The following is a 25,073-nucleotide window of genomic DNA, read 5'->3' on the forward strand; positions in this document are numbered from 1 at the left end:
TAAGTTTATATATATACAAACTAAAAAGTATTGGAACCCAGTTATAATCACAAAAATAATATAAGTAAGGTATTTTGTATCAATAAAGATCTAACATTTTTCTTTTTCTTTTTTATTTAAACCAAAACTTTTTTTTTTACCAAATTAGACCCAATATTTTCTATTTTCTTTTTTTTGGAGAACCGGTTTCAAGGTTCAAACCGGTAACCCATTGCTGACTTAGGTTGGAATTTTAACTTCAAGGGACAATCTATATATGACTTAGATAAACTAAGGCTATATACAATTGTGATAAGGTTATGCTAACTATCAAAATGTTGTAATTAACATTGAAAAAGTTTTCCAAAACTAGACATCACAAGATTTGTTATTGTGACCGATTTTGTAGACTTATATACCGATCAGTTTTACAATGAGATGAATTATTAATACATGTCATCATCGAATCTAACACATATAGGGGACTTTCATCTTGTAATTTTTTTACTTTGTCAGCCTTCTTTAATGACTTAACAAATATTTATTTGAAAACAAAAATATACGAGAATTCAAGTTGTGTGGATTTCTTATGAAACTTCTTATCATATAATCGCCTGAAGAAAATACTTTTTGTTTCAAATTTTGAAATCATAGCCAGTTTACATAACCCTGTTTTAGCTTGTAATATATTATGATAGACTTTTTCTAGGTTCTTGCTAGTTTTTTAATAAAACCTCCGCTGTTAAAAAAAATGTTAAAATGATTAAAATAATAGTTATTCTAACCTTTCCCAATAAGTTATGTAACTGACGAAATAATAAAAGTTTTTGATCATTTATGTATTTTGTCCTTGTTATAATATGGTACAATAATAAAACCAAAAGATTCCATTTTTACAAAGTCAAAGAATTTATGATACACAATTCACAATGAGGAGAGTCAGGAAACAACACTAGATGACTAGACCTTTATAATTTTATTGAGGTTATTATTCTTTACTGAGACTTGAGTCCTATAGCAACTTATAATATTACAACTTACAAGAATGATTTGGGTGATGTGAAGTTTCCAGAACTTGAAAACCCAAACACCCGATTTCAAATCACATTCACCTTTGGCAAATAAGGTACATTTATACACTGATATAACATTTATAGTAACAATAAGTAATTTTATAAAATTGAGAACAAAATCTATGAAAAGTATTTATTAGTTTGTAGATGAAATAATGCCTAACTCGCTTGGAGAAAATGAAATTAGAAAAATACCGGTTATAATATAATAATACATAGGTCCACTAATGGACCGAGTGGGAGACCCTTTTTTTTAGCTGAATATCAAAATCTTAATACCATGGCTATCTTGTTAGTTGTTACACATATTAGAAATCATGTTTTTAAAATTATTTTACAAATGAAAAATAAACCTGTAAACTGTTAAGGTTATCCATAAAACTCCAGAAAATCGATTACAATTTACAAATGTAGATTATAAAACTACACCTGTTTAAAAAAGTTTTAAAAATTTGTGAAAAAATGCATCGAAGTTGGTAGGCTTCTTGAGCACATGGGCCTGAGAAATTATTCATCTCCTGATCAGGATTTCAAAAGCATCTTCCAGTCGGCACCAAATGATCTATAATTTAGAAGTCCATAGATATTGTCTTTTTCCGATTTTATCAAATGGGTCTTTATTGAGGGGAGGAGAACCCACTGTTACATCACTTTTTCTTTTTTATTTTTTATCATCTTTCCCAACCCACAACACACGGAAACACTATCTTTTTGAACCCACTCAACCCATTCAATTAAAAAAAATACAAATAAATCAAAGGTAAAATCTTAATTAGCAATAGAGTTACCGACGGTACCACTGCCACTTCAACGGATTGGTTAATTGGTTTCACTAACCCACATCATCATCTCTCTCTACTTTCTCTCTCTCATTTTCCCTTGTACCATGTGTTTTAAAACTTGTAACTTATTTGTTTTGTTTTTTGTTAATTGAGTGGGTTGAGTGGGTTGAGAAAGATAGGATTTCCATGTGTTGTGAGTTGGGAAAAATGAAGAAAAATAAAAAAGAAAAAGTGATGTGACAGTGAGTTTAGTAGGTTGTGAGGGAATGATTCCCTCCTCCCTAAGGTGTAAGACCGATTTTTATTTTGACATGTCTTCATCTAGACAAATTCAGTCTTTGCAGTTTTAGCGTTTGGTTTTTTCAATTCAACTTCGGGTTTTTCAGTCTAGTTTTTTTTTTCTCAGTTTGCATTAGTTGTTTTATATTGGTGGTAGGTAGGAGTTGCGGATTTCATAAATGGCCGGGTTAGGTTGAAGTTATATTAATGTTGAATGGGAATTGGGTCAATATCCTAAAAATTTCCTTAAGGTTCTAAATTTTGAGAGACATGTTTTAATTACCGAAACATTGTTTTGAACCATCAAGTTGAAAATATGACAACAACACACGTGATAAAATTTCCAACACATACGGTATATAAAGGTCGTTTCATTCGATTAATATCATTATTTTTATTACTATAATTTGTTAATGTTATAGAAAGTATTTAATTAAACCTTTAGTATTTATTAATCTAATTATAAAATCATAAATTTGTTCACCCCATGCAGGTGAAGAAATTTTTTAAAAGCAAGAATTCGTTTTTGTATAAACCATGTTTTTGGATCAATCAAATATACGGTGATGTAAATCAAGAATAAAACGGTATTATGTGTAGCACTCCAAATGTTTTTTTTTTTTTTTTTTTTTTTTTTTAACGGCAACATAAAATTAAAAACTAGCAAAAACTAGAGAATTACAAAGAGGAAATTGCTAATTTAGGATTTTGCAACCAATCTATCCAACTAATACAAAGATTTGGTTTCCTAGAAGTAATCCAAAAAAAAAAACGATTGAGAAACTATAAAATCTCATAAGACAGCCTTCAAAGACTTCTTATGAATAAATAGCTGTTTATTCTGAAAACACCAAATAGACTACATAAGAGTAGCTCCCACAACATCCACACACAATCTAATAGGCTTTTTAGTTTGTGAATCCTGGACATTAAGGTCTAGTGCCGATTAGTCTGCGATTTATTTTGAAGACTGGTTCAAACTAATTATTTTGTGCACATCTAATAACAATTACAAATTGTTAAAATGAAAAATGTATATTTTATTAAACGTTAGTATTGTTTTTATAATTAATCATACATTACAATATGTGAAAAATATTTATTTTAATCATTTATGATATCTTATTACCTTTTTTTTTTAATATTTTCGTCATAAATCTTAATCTACTATAATAAATGAAAATCAATTTTGCCACATGTCAATCTCTCATGAGTTTTGACACTTGTCATTTTGTGATATTTTTAAAATAAAATAAAATCCACATGTCAATTTCTAGATTTTTCAAATTTTAAAATTAAAGTCACATAATACATAATACTTGTGTGTATATATGTAAAGTATTAAATGTAATAAATGTGATAATAAATTATAATTAATATGTTTTTCATTCCTTATTTCAAAATTTTATTTAAAAAAATATTTATTGTTTACATTTTGATATTTAATTTTTTTTAATCAACCCGTGTATTACACGAGTTTTACACCTAGTCTTAAATAAGCATAAATAATTTCAACATTTAATTAGCATACATTTTTAAATTTTATGAGGCTTTTGCTATGATATATGGTTAGACTTTGAAACTTAAAACGACATTCTTAATATAATTTTTTATGATTTAATTATACTATTTGTTCTTACTATGACCGACTTCGAATCCGATATGTTAAATTATCTTGAAACTATGATGAACATTCCTTGCATCTTCTTCCATTATTCTTCCATATTAAATTGTTAAGCAATCAAAGAAAACAATAAAAACGATACAAAGAATTAACGTGACTCGGTCGATGTGAATTATTCCACGGCCAGGAACCAAATACATCTTCTTTATTCAATCATTTCAAGTGATATATTGAGAACTCTAGTTATGAATATCAATAACCGTAAAAACCCTAGCAACTATAGGGCCGAACCTAGATCTAACGAGTATTTTCACTTTGATCGAGTTGGGTCGTAAATCCATTTAGAACGCTAAATTCCAAGTTACTGTAACATTTGATTCATGTATTAATTATTTCTCAAAACTTTAGGGTTTTGGACTGGAACTCGACGAGTTGGGGAGCTGCAACTCGTCGTGTAGGAATCATTTTAGGCGCGGGGTTAAGGATCTACTCGACGAGTAGAAGCTGGAAAGGAAAACCCTAATTTTTAGGGTTTGCACCTTATTTAAAGGCCTTAAGCCTCATTGTTAGCCTCCCTTACCGCCCCTTTGTCCAGAGAAACCCTAGTTCGTGCTTATCCTACCATTTTGAGTGTGTGAGAGCTTGATGAGTGCCTTTGTGGTGTTTATGTAAAGAAGCTTGAAGTGATTGGTGCATAGCTGAAGGGAGAGGTTGTAGATCCGGTGTTTACTTTGTTGTGGCAACCATTCTAAGATATAAAGTCGATACCTTGGCCTGTTATTACTTAGATCTTCTCCTATGAAAGTTCATGGCCATTATTTGCCTAGTTTGGGACCATTCTTGGATTTGAGCATGTTATGAAGATATGGCTTCAGTTCTGGACATCTCAGGGCCTTTGTAGACTTAAATTTGCCAACTTTATCAAGTCTTGACCCTCATTCATGCTCTAAGTCTCTTGATAAGATTTGTTTGAGTGTTTTAGCCCTTTGATGCCTTGCATGGATGTAAAGTTAGCAACTTTACGTGGTATCTTAATCCTATGGGACTAGATCTATAGTTTGGGGTTTTAGATTCGACTGAAAGGGGCTGAATATGTTAAGACAGAGAAAACTCGACGAGTTGCCCTGACAACTCGACGAGTTGGATAGGGTTTTCCCGCCTTCTGGATACAGAGCGAACTCAGCGAGTGGATAAGATAACTCGGCGAGTTGGCTAGGGTTTTTCCCGGTTTGCTGAACACTGAAGGAACTCGACGAGTTGCTAGATGCACTCGACGAGTTGGGTCAACATGGACAGTTGACCTTGACTTTGACCATGGTTGACCAAGTTTGACTTTAAGGGTATTTTTGGTATTTCGGGATTTTGACAAAGTTAGTCACATGGTGGTTGTAGGCAGTTAAGTTGGAGCTGCGAGTTGGGATTGATCTTATCAGTTCAACATTTCTTGAGAGGTGAGTCTCCTCACCATACCAATGGGTCTAAGGCACCAAGGCCGGCCCATTATATGATATGTGGATTGTTAGTTGATTATGTGTTATGTTGGTATGACATTTGTATGGAAGACCTCGGGGGGTTCCCGTAGCAGTAGATTAAGACCATGTGGGGGTTCCCATGACATTTGGTATAGGACCTTGGAGGGTTTCCATGGCATCCTAGTATGTTTGCATGTTTAGCTTGTATGATATTTCTTTGGTTAGCTAAGACCATGTGGGGGTTCCCATGGTAGTTAGTGAAGACCATGTGGGGGTTCCCATGACAGGTAGTTAAGACCACGTGGGGGTTCCAGTGGGAGTTAGTAAAGACCATGTGGGGGTTCACATGGTAGTTAGTGAAGACCATGTGGGGGTTCCCATGACGGGTAGTTAAGACCATGTGGGGGTTCCAGTGGCACTCGGTATAAGATCTTGGAGGGTTTCCATGACATCCTTATATGTTTGTATGCATGGCTTATGTGGTTTATGTAGCTGATATAGCTAATATGGATTATGTGATTATGTGGATTGTGTGGGGTATGCTCTGGGAAACTTACTAAGCATTAGCTTACAGTTTGTTGGTTGTTTCAGGTACTTCAGAGCCTAAGGGCAAGGGCCCGGCTTGATGGCGCGGCATGCACTCTCCGTCGATTTTATTTGGGGACACTCTAATATTATGAATAAAATGTTGACAAAACTTCAAAAAAGGTCCTTGTGGTTTTTGAAAATATCAAGTTTAGTCCCTAAGTTCAAAAAACCTCACAGATGGTCCCTATGGTTTCAAAACTTTTAACAAATGGTCCTTCCGCCTAACTCCGTCAGCTTTCTACCGTTAAGTGAGGGGCATTTTCGTCATTTCAATACACAGGGACCATTTATGAGGTTTTCTCTATTCAAAAAAAAAAGAAAAAAAAATATAATTATTTTCGAAAACCACAGGGACCATTTTTGATGTTTTGTCTAAAATGTTTGATGTTGTGGATTTTGAAAACAATTGTGATTGGTACTTCATGTTTATTGGAAAGGATTTTGTTATTTAAAAAAAATTATTGGAAATTTGGGTCGTTACAGTTACACTTTAACAATTGTCCACCTTGACTTGAGTTGTGTTCAACCATCAAGGATTCCTAAGAATCGTCTCCTTCTTGTCAGTTTCTCCCTCTTACGGACATTTACAAAGTCCAAACATTAGCAATGTTTGAACTTTTCTGTTGGTAATATCTTTGATAACATATTTGTGAGGTTCTCTTCAGTAGCTATTTTTTAATAAAGAACATGTCTTCTTCAAGAACGTGACGAATAAAGTTTAACCTGACATAAATATGCTTCGTCTTTAGATGATAAACTTGATTTCTTTCCAGACTTAAGACATTATGATTATTACAATACAAAGTAGGCATCTCCACCTTCAATCTAAGACTCTGAACAAGACTGTGCAACCATATTCATTCTTTAATCTTATTGGTCATTGACATGTATTTCACTAGGTTCCCCGGTTATTTAAAAAAACCTATTCAAAGTTGTTATGTTTTGTTTCAAATTCTCCCCACTAGGATTCTAATGAATCTTGGGAAGTCATATCTTCTTCGTGTTGCATTTCCTTTTCTTGTTATCTACATATACACCATGTACACACTTTCGTAAATGTTAAATGTCTTACATAACCCCAATTATCTAGTTCGGAAAATTGGTAAATAATGCTTCCCTCTTGAGGAGTCCTCCCAGGGGCGTAGTCACTTACAAGCAAGATGGGTCCTAGGACCCACCTAATTTTTTTAATATTATATAGTATTTGTATAGAAAAAAATAGGAACTACCTTTAAAAAAAATTAGGAACTACCTAATACTATTTGACAAAATAAGAAAAACAAATAAATAAAAAAATAATGACAGACTTATATTTAAATTTCAAAGCAAATGGTTAATACTTTCGAAACCTATCACACATCGGAGATAAAGAGAGAGTTGAAGTTGTTTGATGTTATAAAAATAAATTATGAATAGTTATTAGGAAATTTAAAAAACAAGACAAAATTGCAAGAATGGTCCCTGTGGTATGTCAAAACTAGCAACTTTGGTCCAAAATGGGTTTGGCTCGCAAGTATGGTCCAATAGTTTCGTTTTGTTGCGAGTTTGGTCCAATTTCCTATCAACTTTTTTAAAATGACGGATTTGCCATTTATTATTATATTTTCCATTTTTCTTTTATTACAACAATTAAAGAACAATTAAAATAAAACAAAAATAATATACCCTCTCTCTCTCTCTCTCCACCGTATTCCCCCTACAGTTTTTTTTTTCTTTTTACCCAAGAACAGTTCATCTTCTTCATCTCTTCCTTCTTAATCAAGATGGTTTGTGCATACCAGATTCCGGTGTTCTTGGATCTAATCTCCATGACTCCATCATCGCCTCTCAAAAACTCATAAAGCAGTGATGAAAACCCAGGAAATCGACTTCATGGATGTTTCTTAAAATTTCTGAAAAATATCAAGGGGTGAGCTTCTGAAAATCGACTCCATGGATGTTTCCAAGGTGGGTTTTTTTTGGATATCTAATCCATGTCACCGCCGCTCAGTACATCGTCAATGTATCTCCATCTGATGGCCTTCATCAGCTGCCTAGCAGCCCCGCGAAGATCTGAAAGAGCACCGCCATAGTTGTCCTTTTCCGATTACCCCTCTCACCGTGGATCTGAAACCCTTGTCGGTGTTTCAAGGCCCTTCACCACCACCTGAATCGATTTCTACTATGAAACCTAAACCTAAAATTATTGGTTGTTACCCACCATTGTTGTTCAGAAGAAAATCAAAGTTGTAAACCAAAATAACAACCCAAATCCAAAAACAAAATCTTAAACCAACTGTTTGTGAAGATAAACAAATCGAGACAGTAAGATCAATATCAACACCAAAAGCAAAACAGTTGCAGTCGAATTGGGTTTTAAGACCCTTTCTTAAAAACTCACAAGTGCTCCTAAAAAAACTCCAAATGAAGCGGTCGAGTTCTACGCACCCTCCTCTGCCTCCATCTTAAACCCAAAAAGAAACCACCAGTCGTCATCGCCACCTGCTCCATCTTGAAGAAAAGGTGAATTCTAACTCCTCCACCTTAGACAACAACCCTGCTTTCTCAGCGTTGCTCAAGACTTCGAAGAACAGCCTAACCCCAAACCACTCCTTTTTCCAACTTTAATCATACTTGTTCACCTGCAATTCACAAAATCATACTCGAATTCTAAATCAAAAGGCGAAAACAATTTGAATCTAGTAGAAACATGCGATTGGGTATTTGGGGATTTAGGAATCGAGTAAAATGTGGGAGATCTGGGGGAGTTTGGTGAGGTTTTTGATGGATATGACGGATGGATTTGCAATCTAGATTTTAATTTAATTACGTTTCAGAGAGAGAGAGAGAGAGAGAGAGAGAGAGAGAGATTTTATTTTTGTTTTATTTTTAATTGTTGTAATAAAAGAAAAATGGAAAATAAAATAATAAAGGGCAAATCCGTCATTTTAAAAAAGTTCATAGGAAATTGGACCAAACTCGCAACAAAACGAAACTATTGGACCATCCTTGCGAGCCAAACCCATTTTGGACCAAAGTTGCTAGTTTTGACATACCACAGGGACCATTCTTGCAATTTTGTCAAAAAACAACACAACTCCTCTCATATTGTTGGTCGTACAAAATGGTTGTTGCAAATGAACTTTTTAAAAAGGAAAAAGACTCGGTCGTGCAAAGTAGTTGTTTTTTTTTGTTACAAAAATCAGGTTTTAGGGTTGAGTAAACCGATTTTACCAGTTTTTAGCTATTCTATCGGCCCGATTGAACTCAAGTTTTTACAAACCGGTCGTTTTTTTATTGGTTCGACCCGACCCGATATGTCATATATAACATTGACTATTTGGTTTTTCCGTCTGCACTTAATTAGGAACCACATGCAATTCTATTCTAGATTCGCCACTGAATCCTCCTACAAACGAAACGAGTGATTCCTTTAGCCTTCCAAATTTAACCAATCTCTCTCATCTCTTGTAGCCTCCTAAATGGGATATACTAACTAAGAGCATCTTCAATTAGAGATTTTTTTTTATATGTTATTGCTATTTACTTGACACTTATCATCACCCAATGTCATTGGAGAGCATTGTTTTTTGCGTATTTTACTTACCATGGTCAATATATTTTTATGTTTTGTACGTATAACCCTTTTTCTTTATTCATATTTCATTTACTCATTTAATTACATTTTATATTTGAATATTTTATATTTTATATTTTTTATTACTTAATTATTTCTATTAAATATTTAATGACATTTTATTTATGAAAAATATTTTATTATGCTTATATAATATTTCAATTTATTTTATAACTATAAAAATTATAATTATTCATACTTTATGTATATAAATAAAAACTCATATATTTGTATTTATATTTTTGTGTTCAAATATAATTTGTGTCTAAAAAGATAAGACTAATTAAATGGCATGTTTTATAGAACAATTTAGATTGATGATGATAAACTACATCAATGAGATGACAATAATTTAAGTAACTAGAGGGGTCAACAATTAAGGATACTCTAAATTATTATACACAAAATAATGTCACGTACGTTGATAGCATATGGCAATTCAATAGCTTATTTGAATTAAAAATTCTCTTAGCATGGTCAATTATCCAAATGGTAAAATCCAAGATGGCCGTCGGTACATCTATATCCAAATGAGGTTTATTTTAGACTTTTAGTGCATACTTGAATCTAAAAACTTATGACATTAACGACATGATATTTAATAGATCTTGCAGTCGAGTCCGGAGGAGCTCATCAAACACGCACTAAGACAAACAGAACTATATTTGACCATAAAAGATCAGTAATACAAAAACAGAGAAACCATGGAATATTAATCAAGTGTTATTGAAATCATATAGATAAGGCACATTTTTGTAGAAACTCAAAACTATTTGCATGTAGCAACCAAGACTCTTCTTGGAGCGAGAGATGGCCTTCTTCCATGGAGCGTAGCATAATTGTCAAGAAACAATACATCTCCCTTCTCCCACTTGAATTGAATGCTTTCATCCTCAATTATCTCTTCACATCTCTTCACTATGTTCTCTGGTATCTCAGTCCCATCAGCCATCATTGCTGAGCTAAGCTCCTTCCCATGCATCCCCACCATTGTATTGAACCACATTCGCCTCCCTTTCCTTCCCTCAAAAACTTTGGTCAATGCTCTTGGACCTAAAATCGTTTTCACACCACCGTTTTCCAGCCATTCAACATCCATCCCTAGAGCCCTTGCCCTATATCAGGTCAAGATCTTTAGAATCAATTTCTTTGATTCAAAATAATATGAAAATTGAGAATTTGAGATATGTACGTAACATCTTTTCGTATGTCCCGATAAAGTTAAAGTAAAAAGAAAACGATTACTTTGTAATAGTATAATGTTTATTTCCGTGTAACATAAATTCATAAATTGTATTTGTATACCTTCTTTCAGCTTCTTCTTGGTCTTGTGTTGCAAAAGCATCCTGCCAACCTCGACCTCTCATGGAGGTGGTATTGTCATTGCTGAGAGCTGTGAATGTGTATTTCAATCCCTTGGCTTCAACTTCCTCCACAAATTCTGGGAACTCCTCCATCATTCGTTCAGTGACTTTGAAGCTTGGAACAAATGGCGTCTCTCCACCCTCTGGTGGTGGGACCTCACAGAAAAGTATCACCGCTTTCGGGAATTCTTTTATCTGTTTATATCATTAATTAGTAAGCTCAATAACATATTCTATAAACACAATCATAATGAAATTTAAGAGTAAACACACATGGTTAATTAATACGATATGAATGGTTTGACTTACCAAAACCATTTCATGATGGTAGTAAATGAATTCAGAGAGACGGCCTTCATTAGCAGTCCAAATTCTCTTGTGGATATGTGTTCGTGGGGCAGGCCCCACATAACGGATATCTTCCCAATCACAAGTTTCTACAATGTCATTGAAATCAACTGCATTCTTCACATCAAATCCTCGAAAAAGAACAGCACTATTCTTCACAAGCATCTTTTCGAACCATTCTTTGTTGTTCTTTAGAGCTACCAGTAACGACTCTATCCCGTTTTTACTTGGTTCTGGAGGTGTGAGCACCAATGGCAAGGTTTCTCCATCCACTAACTTTTCACCTTCGCATTTCCCTACCTTGAATTCTTTGCAGTTGTATTCCATTTTTGCCACTCAGCTTCAAAATGACAAAGAGATGAAGCAGGAGGGACTGTATATATAGCCACAATGACGGATCTACTTATGACGTTTCCCATTATAATTAAGTAGTCCTTAAGAAAAAATAAAATCCCACCTATTCAAGAAGATGTTCCTATCAAAGATACCTATATATAAAAAAAAAAAAAATAAAAAAAAAAAAAAAAACATATTGATCATATCAAAGATACCGATTTGTCTTTTTAGCTGAAATTTTAAAACACTTTGTATTGGTTCTTATTGTCTTATTTCATTGGCTTAAGGATGATTTTTTTTTAGACGTTGATTTACAAGTAAATAAAACGATATAATATATAGGTGTTTCGGAAAAGAAAAAAGAATCTAATATCGGTACAAAAACACTCAAAAGTGTATTCCAAGGGAAAGTTTGAAAAAGATGCCTAATTGAATCCACCTTGCCTGTATCAATTTTGAGACACTGTATTGATTACATCGAATACTCTTTGTTTGACACCAAAAATTGCCAATTCCTTTTTTGTTTCTATGTTCCAGCAAACTTTATACCAAAGGGCATTTGGTTTAGGTGTAGGTGTGATCCTCTCTTTGAGACATAAATAGTAGTTTGGAGTATATTAGTTTGTTAGATCGTGAAAAAATTGATAGTATTTAGAACTACATTTTCAAAAAAATATATAAATAAACTAGCAATCCAATATTTTCCCATGAACTATTATTAAAATGAGAACTCCTTTATATTCTTTTTTTAAAAAAAGTTACTTCATGCATTAATTTGAATATATATAAAAACTTTCGTGAAAAAAATGTTCAAAAAATATATATACAAAGAGTGCATATGTGCATTTTTTTTTATGAATATGTGCATTTTTTACATTTGTGCACATATACACTCTTCGTATATGCACGTTTTTTGAACAATTGTTTTACGAAAGTTCTCAGATATGTTCGACTTAATATATTAAGTCACTTTTTTGAAAAAAAAAATCAAATGAAAGAGTTTGCATTTTAAAAATGGTTTGCGGGAAAATTTTAGTTTGCAAAATATTCTGACCTTTTATATATATATATATATATATATATATATATATATATATATATATATATATATATATAAGGGTTGGGTTCAAATATAAGTAACATCTATTCTGTTATTGTGTAACTTAATCCTGACATTGGATCAATAAAAAACACAATCATTTTTAAAAGAATACTATTACATTTATTATTAAGACTAAACTGTACAAATGGTCCTTGTAGTTTGTTCAAAATTGTCACTTTGGTCCAAAAAGGTTTGAACTAGCACCACAGGTCCAAAGTTTTCATTTTGTTGCGAGTTTGGTCCAGTTTGCTTTGAACTTTTTATTAATGACGGTTTTGCCCTTACTTTTTATTTTTTTAGTTGTTTTTTATTTATTTAAAAACATTTTAGAATTTCTGTAATTAAAAATAAAACTAAAAAGAAAATATTGCCCCCTATCCCTACCCCACCCTCCCCCTACTCTTTCTCATCCCACTACCAGTTATGCTATCACCACCACCATCACTGTCAGTCACCACCACCACCGCTACCACCACTATTGGTCACCAACAACCACCACTGCCACCTCCGGTCACCACCAACACCATAACAACATAATTTTTCAATATCTAAATACCAAAACACTCATATAATTCCAGATCTATATTTTCAAACATTACATTTGTAAACCCATCTGTGGATGTCATCTTCTTCCTCTAAGAAACCCTTGTTTCAGCGTATATGCACCTTCTTTTGTTATGGTGGTCGTCTTACGAGAAGAAGAGAAAAGAGGGGGATGGAGAACGACTCTAGGGCGGAGAAGACGTGCAAAACCTGATCGTCGTCGAAGGTGGCTTCGGCCTTTAGTAGGTCCGATCTGAAAACCCCAATAAACATCGTCGTCTTCACACCTCGACGGTGGCTTCGTCTGGAAACACGAGCCACAAACGCCGCCTATGTTTCTCTCTCCTTCTCCGTCGAGTCTCGTATATCTCAGATCCTTCTTCTTATTCGACGAAAAACCTATGTCGCCGTCGCCCTTCTTCTCCGAAAACCCTAATGCATATGAGATAAGGTGGCGGCGCTAGGGTTTCGAAAGTTGGCGATGGTTTCTGTCGAAAATGGGGGTTATGGAGATGTTTTCTGACGGAGAAGACGAAACAGATTGGAGATGGACCTTGTGCTTGCAGATCTTCATCAGAGACCTTGTGCTTCAGTTTCCAAAGTGACAGTAGATCTTGACACAGATGAGGTTTATGCTTAATTTTGTCTTCTCCTCTTGAGAAACCTTAACGATTTTGATTCTGATGATAATGGGATTTTAGGGTTTGATCAAAAAATTAAAATCAAGAAAACTCAATTAGTTGCTAACAATGATGGTGGAATATCAGTCCAGAGCGATTCAAAGGGATTCGATTATATTTCTTAAATGTAATAATGGTGTGGGTGATTCATAAAGAGGATGATGCCCCATTTCTTTCTCTGATGAATCATGTAACGAGAGAGAGAGAGAGAGAGAGAGAGAGAGAGATTTATTTAATTTTTATTTTTTCTTTTTTTAAATCTGAAAATCAGAAAAACAAATAAGAAAAAAAAAAGAAAATCATATTAACAGTTGTAATTCAGTCATTTAAAAAAAATCAAAACAGATTGGACCAAACAAACAACAAAATGAAAACTTTGGACCTGTGGTGCTAGTCCAAACCTTTTTGGACCAAAGTGGCAATTTTGAGCAAACCACAGGGACCATGTGTGCAGTTTAGTTTATTATTAATCTTTTTTAAGAATTCAAAATTCAAAAACATCTTAAGGGTAATATGGACATTTTGTGTATCCTTATTTTAGGCAACAAAAGAATCAAATCCATATATTTTGGAATTGATATTTTTTTTTCAAAAAACACTTATTATAGGAGAAATGTTTATGAAAAAATAAATATTCTTGACAGAATACGTTTTAATTGTTGAAAGAATGTGATTTTTAAGCAATAAATTATTAGAAGAAAAATCTAACAAATTCTTGAAAGAATTATATCAAAAACAAAAAGATGTTATTAATAATCATCCTTTAAAATGAATACATCCTTGAAAGAATTACATCAAAAACCAACACAATCTTAAAAGAATTGCATAAAATTTTGATAGATCATTGAAAGAATTACATCAAAAGCTAACACATGCAGGGAAGAAATACATAAAAAAAAAACACGTTCTTGAGAGAATGCATTCTTGAAGAATAACAGAGAAAGAAGAAGATAATCTGGTGGGTGATCGATTGAGATTAGTCTGTTGAACTCGTTTTGTGTTCTTCAAGAATTTGGACTTCAAATTTTCTTTCAAACATTTCTACAAACACTTGTCCCGCAACATAAATAGACAAAAAAAGAATCAAAACCAAGTTGTTATATATATATATATATACTATTAAAATCAATAACAATTAAAAACAAGGATTATTTGCATATATTGAATTACCAATAAGAAAAGAATACAAAAATAATAAGTGATGCATATGTGGTGAATAAAGGAGATTTTCTTTAGCCCAGAGAAAATTGTCAATTAACATCCAAGAATTCCATCAAAAGTGATATCTCCAAGTAGGGCCAAGAATCATGTCTCAAACAACCTGTGAATGGTAATTAGTGCTTTTACTCTTTTAGTTATGATTTTGATTAGCAAAAGATAGCTCGCGTAGCTTGATTCCCACCAAATAAACATTGACCAAACCATTAGAGCAATCCAGAAGAAGCCAAGAATGAAGGTGAGAAAGCCAGATAAGATATGATCAACATATTCTCCGTGGAGATTGTTGTAAATGCAATTATTGATCAAATACAATGAATTCTTGAAAACCAATTTATATTCACATTCGTCCGTCTTCATGTAGGTATACAAACATACACATGTCCAGTGACTTTATTTTTCCTAGCACATCGCGTTAATAATTTATCAAGAACTAAAACCAATTTATAAGTTTATCTTAATAGAATGGAGATAGGATCCGTAAAAAAATAACCAAAATCGCAAAATAAAAATGTACTTAGGATTTCATAGTCATAATTTGTTTTCCAAAATCAATCGGAGAATAATCAAATTGGTGAAGAGATTACCTAAATCGAATGGAGGCAAGGTCGATTGGAGTCGAAGGTGTGAAATTGATGTCGTGATTAGAGCATGATTGAAAGACCTCAACACTAAAATTACCATAAAGCCAAACATGTTACATGCATATTCATAATTATAATTCACATTAGTGGTCTACATACAAAAGCATGGATAAAAATCAACTAATAGGGTTTTTTACAAAGTTTCATAACTAGTTGTATAGATACATAACTACCCAGGAATTTATAATATATATACATATATGTATACCAAGTACAAACGTACTAGTGTCGACTACTCTAAGTCCTCCAACAAAGTTTGTCTACTATGGATGCTTATCACCTGAAATAGTTAAACATTGAGAGGGATAAGCCTGGGTCGCTTAGTGAGTTCAAAAATAGATACAATATAATGTTATGCCATATAAATAACAATATGAGAGGAACAAAAAGAAACAAAGGATAACAAAGGCTTATATGTGTATCAAATGAAGGGCTTTCTAGATTAACCAATGATTAGATTCAATGGGTTATAATCAATGAGATACAACAATTTAGGATCATAAACACCATAAAATTTCAGCCCAAGTGGCACATAAAACACAATTTTTGCTTATCATGTTGCTAGAATATACAGACTTTCAACCCTACCTAGCCCGAAGCCAATACCAAAGTGATATGAGTCATGCTCTACATGGACAAAGACATCAAAATCCAATATCAAGTAATAACCACTTAGATCAATAACACAAGAAAGCACATTGAACATGTAGGGTTGGTGGTCGACGGTGGGATTTGGAATGCAGAATTGTATGCGGTAGGCGGGTGGCTCCAGGTAAAAGAAACCCTAGATGGTGGCTAGTGATGAACATGTATGTATAGAAGGGAAAGAAACATAAACCAGCATACCATAATTACATGATTGTATAATGTGTAAAATAACTAATCAACCCTTTATTAATTAAATTTAAATAAAAAAATGAATATATAATGATTGGTCATAAATTAGTTTCATATTTACACAATACTTGTTGGGTTACATATAATCCTCTCTCTCTCTATGTGTGTGTGTGTGTGTGTGTATATATATATATATATATATATATATATATATATATATATGTGTGTGTGTGTGTGTGTGTGTGTTTGTGTGAGTTTAGAAGTTTTATAAGGATATACATGTAATTTGAATTTTTGTAAGAATATAGATGAAATTCTCCCAAATGTTAATTATGTAATTATAAATGTTCTAAATTAATGAAACGTTTTTATGTTTAATTAGTGTTATATTTTGGGAATGTAATTTTTATTTTATATGAATGTTGTATTTAAATAATAAAAAATAAAATGATAAAGATGATGTAGAGGGATGAGTATTTCCTAGAGATGTAGAGTGAAATAATACTATGCTAGTTGAGAACATTTTTTTGTGAGGGTGGAGAGTGAGAAAGTATTATCTATTACGGCGTTAATATATATGGCGCCATGTCAAGGTGCAAATTAGGGGTGTCGAACGGGTAAAATTTTTGGGTTTCGGGTAGAACGGGTATTTCCTTAAGAAAATAATACCCGATACCCGACCTATATTGTAATTCGGGTTTTCGGGTTTCGGGTATTCAGGTTTGAGGTCGGGTCGGGTAATTATCGGGTATACCCGAAAATTTCTTAAATGACACTTATTGATAATTTTTTTTTATTTTTACATGTTGGTTGGTTTAATAAAGAATTGGGTAGGAAAATACTCCATACAATTAACAAGTACATATATAATAACAATACAAATCATTATAATATGTTATGTACTTTTTTAATTCCATTCCGTGCGATAGTGAAAAACTGAGTATTGTGATGACGGTTCAAGACTTCAGCTTCAGCGTCGTATTCCCTTTGCAAGTTTGCGTCGACAGTCGAGCCATCGTTCATAAGAAGGAAACGAAGGGTTTTGTTTTATTTGAAGTGTGTGTCGTGACTGCATTGTATGTTTGGTATTATTTAAAAAACGAATTCGGGTATTCGGGTATACTCGAAAATAAATATTCATACCTAAAACCCGACCTATATTATTATCGGGTTAACCTCTGACCCGAATGTTCATACTCGTTACCCATTCTACCCGAATTCGGAACGGGTCGGGTGGGTAGAACGGGTTTCGGGTTTTTTCGACAGGCCTAGTGCAAATAGGCTGGTTCATACTTATTTAACCTTGTCTAATTTGCCTCATCAAGAATAAACCTTTCAACAATGGTTGAAATAAGAAAATGAAATGAAATGATAAGCATCTCTCAAAAAACGGCTTGGAATCAAAGTAAACACCTAAGCTTAACCGGTTAACCTAGAAACACAAATGGTGATACGGGGTGCCACCAAAGAGTCGATGTAAGCAATACCAACATACAACAAAAGACATATCTACAATGATATCCAAGAAACGTTCATATATTCATCCTTTTCGGTAAATTTTCCTAGGAAATAACCTCGTAATACTTTTATAGCAATATGCAAGTCATATACAACAAATGTCTTTATTTGCAAATCTGTAGTAAAGACAAAACTGATGCTAAAACCAATGAAGTTGGACCATAAAAACCAACACAAAGTGTCGTTTAACTATTAACCGTCTGATGCTTAAACCATAGAATAGATTATATAAACCGATCCAAAGTGTCTTCAAACCGACGATATATAGTCTTGAAAAGTGAAAAAGATAAATGTGTATCTTTGATATGATCATCAGCCGTTAATAGGTGGGACCAATATATAAGTTGATCCGTCCTTGTGGTTATATATACTCCTTCCTACCCTCATCCCTTTGTCATCTCAAACTCAAAGTAGCCAATAACAATCCTTGAGTGGCAAAAATGGAATACAATTGCAAGGAATTCAAGGTAGGGAAATGTGAAGGTGAAAAGTTAGTGGATGGAGAAACCTTGCCTTTAGTGCTCACATCTCCAGAACCAAGTAAAAACGGGATAGAGTCGTTATTGGTAGCTCTAAAGAACAACAAAGAATGGTTCGAAGAGATGCTTGTGAAGAATAGTGCTGTTCTTTTTAGAGGATTCGATGTGAAGAATGCAGTTGATTTCAATGACATTGTGGAAACATGTGATTGGGAAGATATCCGTTATGTGGGGCCTGCCCCACGAACACATATCCACAAGAGAATTTGGACTGCTAATGAAGGCCCTCTCTCTGAATTCATTTACTACCATCATGAAATGGTTTTGGTAAGTCAAACCATTCATATCGTATTAATTAACCATGTGTGTTTACTCTTAAATTTCATTATGATTGTGTTTATAGAATATGTTATTGAGCTTACTAATTAATGATATAAACAGATAAAAGAATTCCCGAAAGCGGTGATACTTTTCTGCGAGGTCCCACCACCAGAGGGTGGAGAGACGCCATTTGTTCCAAGCTTTAAAGTCACTGAACGAATGATGGAGGAGTTCCCAGAATTTGTGGAGGAAGTTGAAGCCAAGGGATTGAAATACACATTCACAGCTCTCAGCAATGACAATACCACCTCCATGAGAGGTCGAGGTTGGCAGGATGCTTTTGCAACACAAGACCAAGAAGAAGCTGAAAGAAGGTATACAAATACAATTTATGAATTTATGTTACACGGAAATAAACATTATACTATTACAAAGTAATCGTTTTCTTTTTACTTTAACTTTATCGGGACATACGAAAAGATGTTACGTACATATCTCAAATTCTCAATTTTCATATTATTTTGAATCAAAGAAATTGATTCTAAAGATCTTGACCTGATATAGGGCAAGGGCTCTAGGGATGGATGTTGAATGGCTGGAAAACGGTGGTGTGAAAACGATTTTAGGTCCAAGAGCATTGACCAAAGTTTTTGAGGGAAGGAAAGGGAGGCGAATGTGGTTCAATACAATGGTGGGGATGCATGGGAAGGAGCTTAGCTCAGCAATGATGGCTGATGGGACTGAGATACCAGAGAACATAGTGAAGAGATGTGAAGAGATAATTGAGGATGAAAGCATTCAATTCAAGTGGGAGAAGGGAGATGTGTTGTTTCTTGACAATTATGCTACGCTCCATGGAAGAAGGCCATCTCTTGCTCCAAGAAGAGTCTTGGTTGCTACATGCAAGTAGTTTCGACTAGTAAGCAAAATGTGAGAATAATGGATATATGGAGAAATAAAGAGGCATTATGAGTGTCACATCCATTCATCAAGTATGACATTGTTTTACTATGTCAAAACATAGTCAATAATCAGTTCATCTATTCTGTTTTGACCTTCTAAGGTCATGAGATGTAGTACCTTTCTTTCCTAGTTTGATACTAGATATTTTAAATATATATCTATGTCACAACTTTCCTGTTTGTATTGTTGTATTGATGATAATCATTATGTTTATCATGAATAAACCAAATATTCGAGGTTAAGCCTCATTTATATACAAGATATTGTCTATCTAGGAAATTGGATAAAAGGAAGCATCTAAAAACGATGAAACCCTATTCTAACAAATACATATATCCAAAAGTTGATTGATCCTCCACTTCGAACACATATTGGTCCAACAACGGTATCTTCACATTTGCAATTATTGTCCAATACTTTGTAATCTATGTTGTATTTGATTTATATCTGTTTTATTTATTTTACCATTGCTATTTAGCCCAATAAAGCTACTTAGCACAACACCCGACTCTAGGGTAATCTTTTTGCTATAGATATTTCGTGATTGATCATATGGAAAGCATATTCTCAACTTTATAATTCCATCTAATCCATTGATGCTTCTTGCTTCAATAATATGAGGATACATTGTGTGCAAAACACATGCCTTGTATATACATATATAACAACAGGCTTTAATTTAACTTAAAAATCAATAAGAATCAGATTATATGCCACTGGTAAAAAAGAAAGAACAGAACTGATCCACAAATAGTTACTAAAACAGCACTATAACAACAACAAAAAAAACCACAAATTTAGACTCCAACATATTGCTGATCTTCAACATACACTTTTTGAGACCTCAACCCCACACTCCCATGAGTACCCAAAGTTATAATGAAAAAAAAAATAACCAAAAAACAATCCACAAGCAACTTGAAACAAATATTCATCACCTAACTTTTTATTTCTCCTAAAAAAGAAAAATCCACATACCTTTATCAGTCGGGACCATTTGGTATGTACTTTCTAAAAACAACCAACAACACTTCAATAATCACGCGTATCATTCTGATTCTGACTCTGATTCTGATTGTGATTTGGATTTGGATTTTGATTTCTGCCACCGCGACCCCGCCCAACATAACCATACCCTCTTCCATAATAACCACCACCGCCACCTCGTCCACGCCCTCCACGGTAGGGCCCACGCCCACCCCTTCCACCCCCTCTGTACCTAGAAAATTCTCCAAATGTCTGCACATGCAAAACATGATCATAATTCAAAAGTTAAAAAGAATTTAAAAAATATATATATGAAATGACAAAATGACGAAAATGACCTTACCTCTGTATCTAGTTTCATTTGTTCAGAGAATCTAGTCCTTCCGTAATTTGATTGACGATCGAGTGAGTTGCTAGATAACGAATCGAAAAAGTCGTCCTTGCTATAAACAGGCTGTAGATTTTTGCATTTGTTTTAATTATTTGTTAAATGTCTAAAATACCCTTGGATAAAAAATCTCACCTTGACATCAACTTTAGGTAAGTTGGGATCGGTTTCCTCTTCTGACTCTTCCTCATCAGTAACATTTCCATCTTTCTCCTTTGAACCAGATCTGTTGCTTTTTCCCAAAGTACCCCACACTTCATCCTTGTTGAATTTCTCATTCATTGCATTAAAATCAAACTCCTCTGTAAATTTCATCACTGGTCGTGACCCCTGAGTTTTATTTTAATTTATTATAAAGTTATGGACATGTTCTCTCTTCAAAATTGGAAAAAAAAATTACTAAATTACCCCTGATCCTCTGCCTCTTTCACGCCCTCTGTAATTGTAATTGTGGCGATTCTGGTAACTTGATCCATTAGGCTAAAAAACAAAGTCACAAACAACAATAGAAATTAAACATATATAAATATTTAAATCAAACAGAATTTAAAACTTAAATCACTGATTATTATTATTATTATTATTATTATTATTATTATACCTTTTGAGTAATTTGTGTTTGAGTTGGCAATGGCAGAATTGGAGGCTGAGATTCAGCTGGAACTGAAACAGGAACAGACAATGGTGGTGATGATGATGATGATGATGTCATCGACGACATCGGAACCACTTCCACGTCATCATGTACAGCTGGCGGGGAAACAGTAGTCGGGACAGACTGCAGCAGCTGACCTGGCGTCACCAGCAATGGTGTAGGCGGTTCAGTTGGCCCACCCATCGCCTGAGACATCCCCTGAAAAGGAAACTTTGCACCAGAAAGCACATCACTGGTGACAGAAGGCGGTGGTTGCATGGTGACACTGCCACCTGGCAGTGGTGGTGCTGAAGGGTTAGGAGTTTTGTTATGCATCAAAGAAGGCAGAGATCCGGTGAAACTGGATGATGTTGGCAATAAAGGAGAAGGGTATTCTGGGAAATTTGGGGGTTCAGATGATACGGGTGGTGGATTGAAAGTGGGGTATTGTAGTGAAGGCGGCATTGGTAACCCTTGTGGTGGTCGAGGGAGTGATTGTTGGTGTAACTGTGGTGGTGGGGCGTAGTATCCTGGCCAGTACATTGGCATTGTGGGCCCGGAAGTGTTTGGGTTTGGAGGTAGTGGTGATGGTGATGGGGCCCACGACCCGATATTTCCACCGGGTTGATATAATGGATATGTTGACCCGGGTTGACCAAGATTGTTGGTGGTGGGACCACCCGAGGTTGAAGATGTTGTAGGTGGCCGAGGATAATGTGACTGTAAAAAAAAAATTAATTATTAAATCATTTAAATAAGTAAATATATCGTGTATTTTGTCTTGAAATACCTGAATTATGGCAGGATCACTGTTTATGGATTGTGTGGGTTGAACAGGTTGAGATGATTTCACCTGAAGATCCTGCATAATATGAAAGTATATTTTAACATCTTTGATTATTTTCAGGGGTATATTTGTCCTAAACCACCAAACACGTGAAATTTACTTTACAAAATCTCTATTTCCAAGTCTGTGTTTTTCAACGAATAAATGTAGTTTCCTTTCATATCATATGTTTCTCAAAAAATCAATTATAACAAAAAGATTCCATCAACTTGGTCTTATATTTAGTTTACAAATCCATTTTTTGTACCAAATATAGTTAATACATTAAAACTAAACTGCTTAATTCCCACTTAACCTATTATGCACTAGGCTTTGCATTATATCAAAATTATTCCTTTTAGAAGTTAAAGCTTTTTTTAACAAAAAAACAACAATCCCATGCAATGATGATAATTTATGCACTCCCATAAACAAACAAGCAAATAAAGAGATAAAAGTCAAAAGTCAAAACTTATTTCATTTTAGGTACCTTGATATCACTTCCACGAAATAATATGTACTCATAAACCTTGTCACTGGGCATGAGTTGTGGGCCATCTTTTTTTCGCCCTTCAGTTCCAAACGATCTTACTGCAAAGTTTCAATAATAAGTTAAAATTAGTAAGTTTGGAAAGAATGAATATACACGTCAAATCTTGGAACTTGACATTATTAAAGTTCCACATGGTATTCTTTGTTTTATTATGCCTGATATAAAACCCTTGTCTTCCCTAAAAGATATTTCAACCTAGAACTTTGCATGAACACATAGCCTAGTATCATCTACCAACACTATAACATACACAAGAAACTTGCAGCATGATAACTCAACATCATTGTGTACATCTTTTACAAATACATCCACAACCGAAAAGATAAAAACTCAAAAAATCTGTAAACAATTTGATGGCTATAAGTGAAAAAAAAAATTGTGAAGGGGATAAATTTAAGACTGAGTAGACATGGACATGGAGATATGGAGATCTTTCATAATTTACTCAAACTTTATAAAATGCCGTTAAAGTATCCATTAAAGAGATTCCATAGCAATACCGATAATGACACCATTTGGAGATTTACCCAAACTTGATAAGAATACCTTAAATATACTTTTAAGAAAATGTACAACAAAGAGACAACTCGACTTCAGTAGACACTCATTTGTTTCACTTGATTTTACAATTTACTTGGTTTATAAACAGAAAACCCAAAAGTAATGTAAAAACTTGTGTCAAGATGCTAATTCCGACTACTACGTTCAGATCGCAGAATATCCTTTTGTTCTTTTTAAAACAGCAAACACTTAATGCAACAATTAGCTCGAAATTATTTCACATAAGAAGAATAAAGCCAATATAAATGCCCTATTAGAATTAGATGGCAAGCGTTTCATTTCTACGATTATGTTATTGAACTTACCCTTTCTGAACCGTACTCAAACAGAAACCCTAAAAATACGAATTGGTACAACCACAAACATCTGAAGAAACAAGATCGTAAAAATTGGTTACCGTTGGTCAATCCGATGGAGGATTCCTCGGTGTTGATATTATACAAAATGCCCTCGTATCTAATTTCACTCTTGGAAGTCAAGCTAATTAAGCTTCCAATGTACGAATCTGCCGATGAACTTGAAGATCTAGAAGTTTCTGTCGCCATAGTCTTATGATACTCCACACTCTAGCGAAGTCGAGAGAGAGACTGTAAATTCTTGCTGACTTGATTGAAGTGGGTATATGTTTCTGTGAGAGATATGATGGTTAGGGTTTGTACGAGTTCACTCTTTGATAATGAACTCTTTTTGGGGATCCTTTGTGTGTTCTCAATCGAATTCGAAACCCTATTTCAAATTAGCATTTAGAATGGTGGGCCATAACTACAAACGCTCGTGAAAACAAAGGTATTTTTGGAATCCTCACAAAAATAACAAGTTATAAAATATGTGAGGCGTCGAGAGCAATGGCGTAAATTAAGACCTGTTTTCTTTTTAAAAATCTTTTAAAAAGTTTTTTTCCAATAAAAAAATTCAAAAAACTTACTGAAAAATTGTTAACATCTTCTCAAAACCATAAAAAAATAACAACTTTTAAAATACAGATTTAAAAAACTAAAATTTTGAAAATCTAAAAAAACACACGTCGACTGAGAGGGTGGGACATCATGGATTCATGGGCGACAGGGCTTCTAACTTTTTAGGGCTCGTTTTTTATATATGTACTAATATTATATTATTAAAAAAAGTGTTTGATATTAATTTGTCCCATGCAATGAAAAAAAATAGAGCAAAGAATGATATAGAAAACGAATAAATTTCAACCGATTCTTTAGGAATCTAAACAATTTATTATTTTTTTACTTAAAAAAATTACCTTAAGGGCCTCATTTTTTTTTGTCTGGGACCTCAAATCAACTTAAATCGGCCATGGTCATGGTGTGCACCTCGCCTTATAGAGTCGCAATGGAGAATAAAGT

The 25,073-nt window shown here is 33.8% G+C and overlaps 3 protein-coding genes across 3 annotated transcripts; 1 reads left to right on the forward strand and 2 right to left on the reverse strand.

The window, feature by feature from the left end:
* Positions 1–10,088: 10,088 nt before the first annotated feature.
* Positions 10,089–11,515, reverse strand: LOC145162594 (clavaminate synthase-like protein At3g21360). The gene is made up of 3 exons (XM_079081695.1): positions 11,087–11,515; positions 10,719–10,972; positions 10,089–10,528 (listed from the first exon to the last, which is right to left on the reverse strand). The coding sequence occupies exons 1-3, from the start codon at positions 11,450–11,452 to the stop codon at positions 10,183–10,185; spliced, it is 966 nt and encodes a 321-aa protein (XP_078937821.1). The 5' UTR covers positions 11,453–11,515; the 3' UTR covers positions 10,089–10,182.
* A 6,920-nt stretch (positions 11,516–18,435) lies between these two features.
* LOC145162595 (clavaminate synthase-like protein At3g21360) lies at positions 18,436–19,878 on the forward strand. The gene is made up of 3 exons (XM_079081696.1): positions 18,436–18,809; positions 18,924–19,177; positions 19,368–19,878. Exons 1-3 carry the CDS (start codon positions 18,444–18,446, stop codon positions 19,711–19,713), a joined length of 966 nt encoding a protein of 321 aa, XP_078937822.1. The 5' UTR covers positions 18,436–18,443; the 3' UTR covers positions 19,714–19,878.
* A 628-nt stretch (positions 19,879–20,506) lies between these two features.
* Positions 20,507–24,501, reverse strand: DCP5 (decapping 5). The gene is made up of 8 exons (XM_079085521.1): positions 24,113–24,501; positions 23,092–23,192; positions 22,566–22,637; positions 21,743–22,495; positions 21,550–21,621; positions 21,277–21,471; positions 21,097–21,207; positions 20,507–21,005 (listed from the first exon to the last, which is right to left on the reverse strand). The coding sequence occupies exons 1-8, from the start codon at positions 24,258–24,260 to the stop codon at positions 20,799–20,801; spliced, it is 1,659 nt and encodes a 552-aa protein (XP_078941647.1). The 5' UTR covers positions 24,261–24,501; the 3' UTR covers positions 20,507–20,798.
* Positions 24,502–25,073: the final 572 nt, after the last annotated feature.

This window comes from Lactuca virosa, chromosome 3 (genome assembly GCF_052849685.1).
Source record: "Lactuca virosa cultivar CGN04683 chromosome 3, Lactuca_virosa_CGN04683_v6, whole genome shotgun sequence".
Lineage (NCBI taxonomy): Eukaryota > Viridiplantae > Streptophyta > Magnoliopsida > Asterales > Asteraceae > Lactuca > Lactuca virosa.

Coding starts and splice junctions, on each gene's coding strand:
- LOC145162594 (XM_079081695.1), bottom strand. CDS start 11,452: ATGGAATACAACTGCAAAGAATTCAAGGTAGGGAAATGCGAAGGTGAA. Junction 10,973..11,086: donor ACCATCATGAAATGGTTTTG/GTAAGTCAAACC, acceptor TGATATAAACAG/ATAAAAGAATTCCCGAAAGC. Junction 10,529..10,718: donor CAAGAAGAAGCTGAAAGAAG/GTATACAAATAC, acceptor GACCTGATATAG/GGCAAGGGCTCTAGGGATGG.
- LOC145162595 (XM_079081696.1), top strand. CDS start 18,444: ATGGAATACAATTGCAAGGAATTCAAGGTAGGGAAATGTGAAGGTGAA. Junction 18,810..18,923: donor ACCATCATGAAATGGTTTTG/GTAAGTCAAACC, acceptor TGATATAAACAG/ATAAAAGAATTCCCGAAAGC. Junction 19,178..19,367: donor CAAGAAGAAGCTGAAAGAAG/GTATACAAATAC, acceptor GACCTGATATAG/GGCAAGGGCTCTAGGGATGG.
- DCP5 (XM_079085521.1), bottom strand. CDS start 24,260: ATGGCGACAGAAACTTCTAGATCTTCAAGTTCATCGGCAGATTCGTAC. Junction 22,638..23,091: donor TTCGTGGAAGTGATATCAAG/GTACCTAAAATG, acceptor CATATTATGCAG/GATCTTCAGGTGAAATCATC. Junction 21,006..21,096: donor AAATGAAACTAGATACAGAG/GTAAGGTCATTT, acceptor TTGCATGTGCAG/ACATTTGGAGAATTTTCTAG.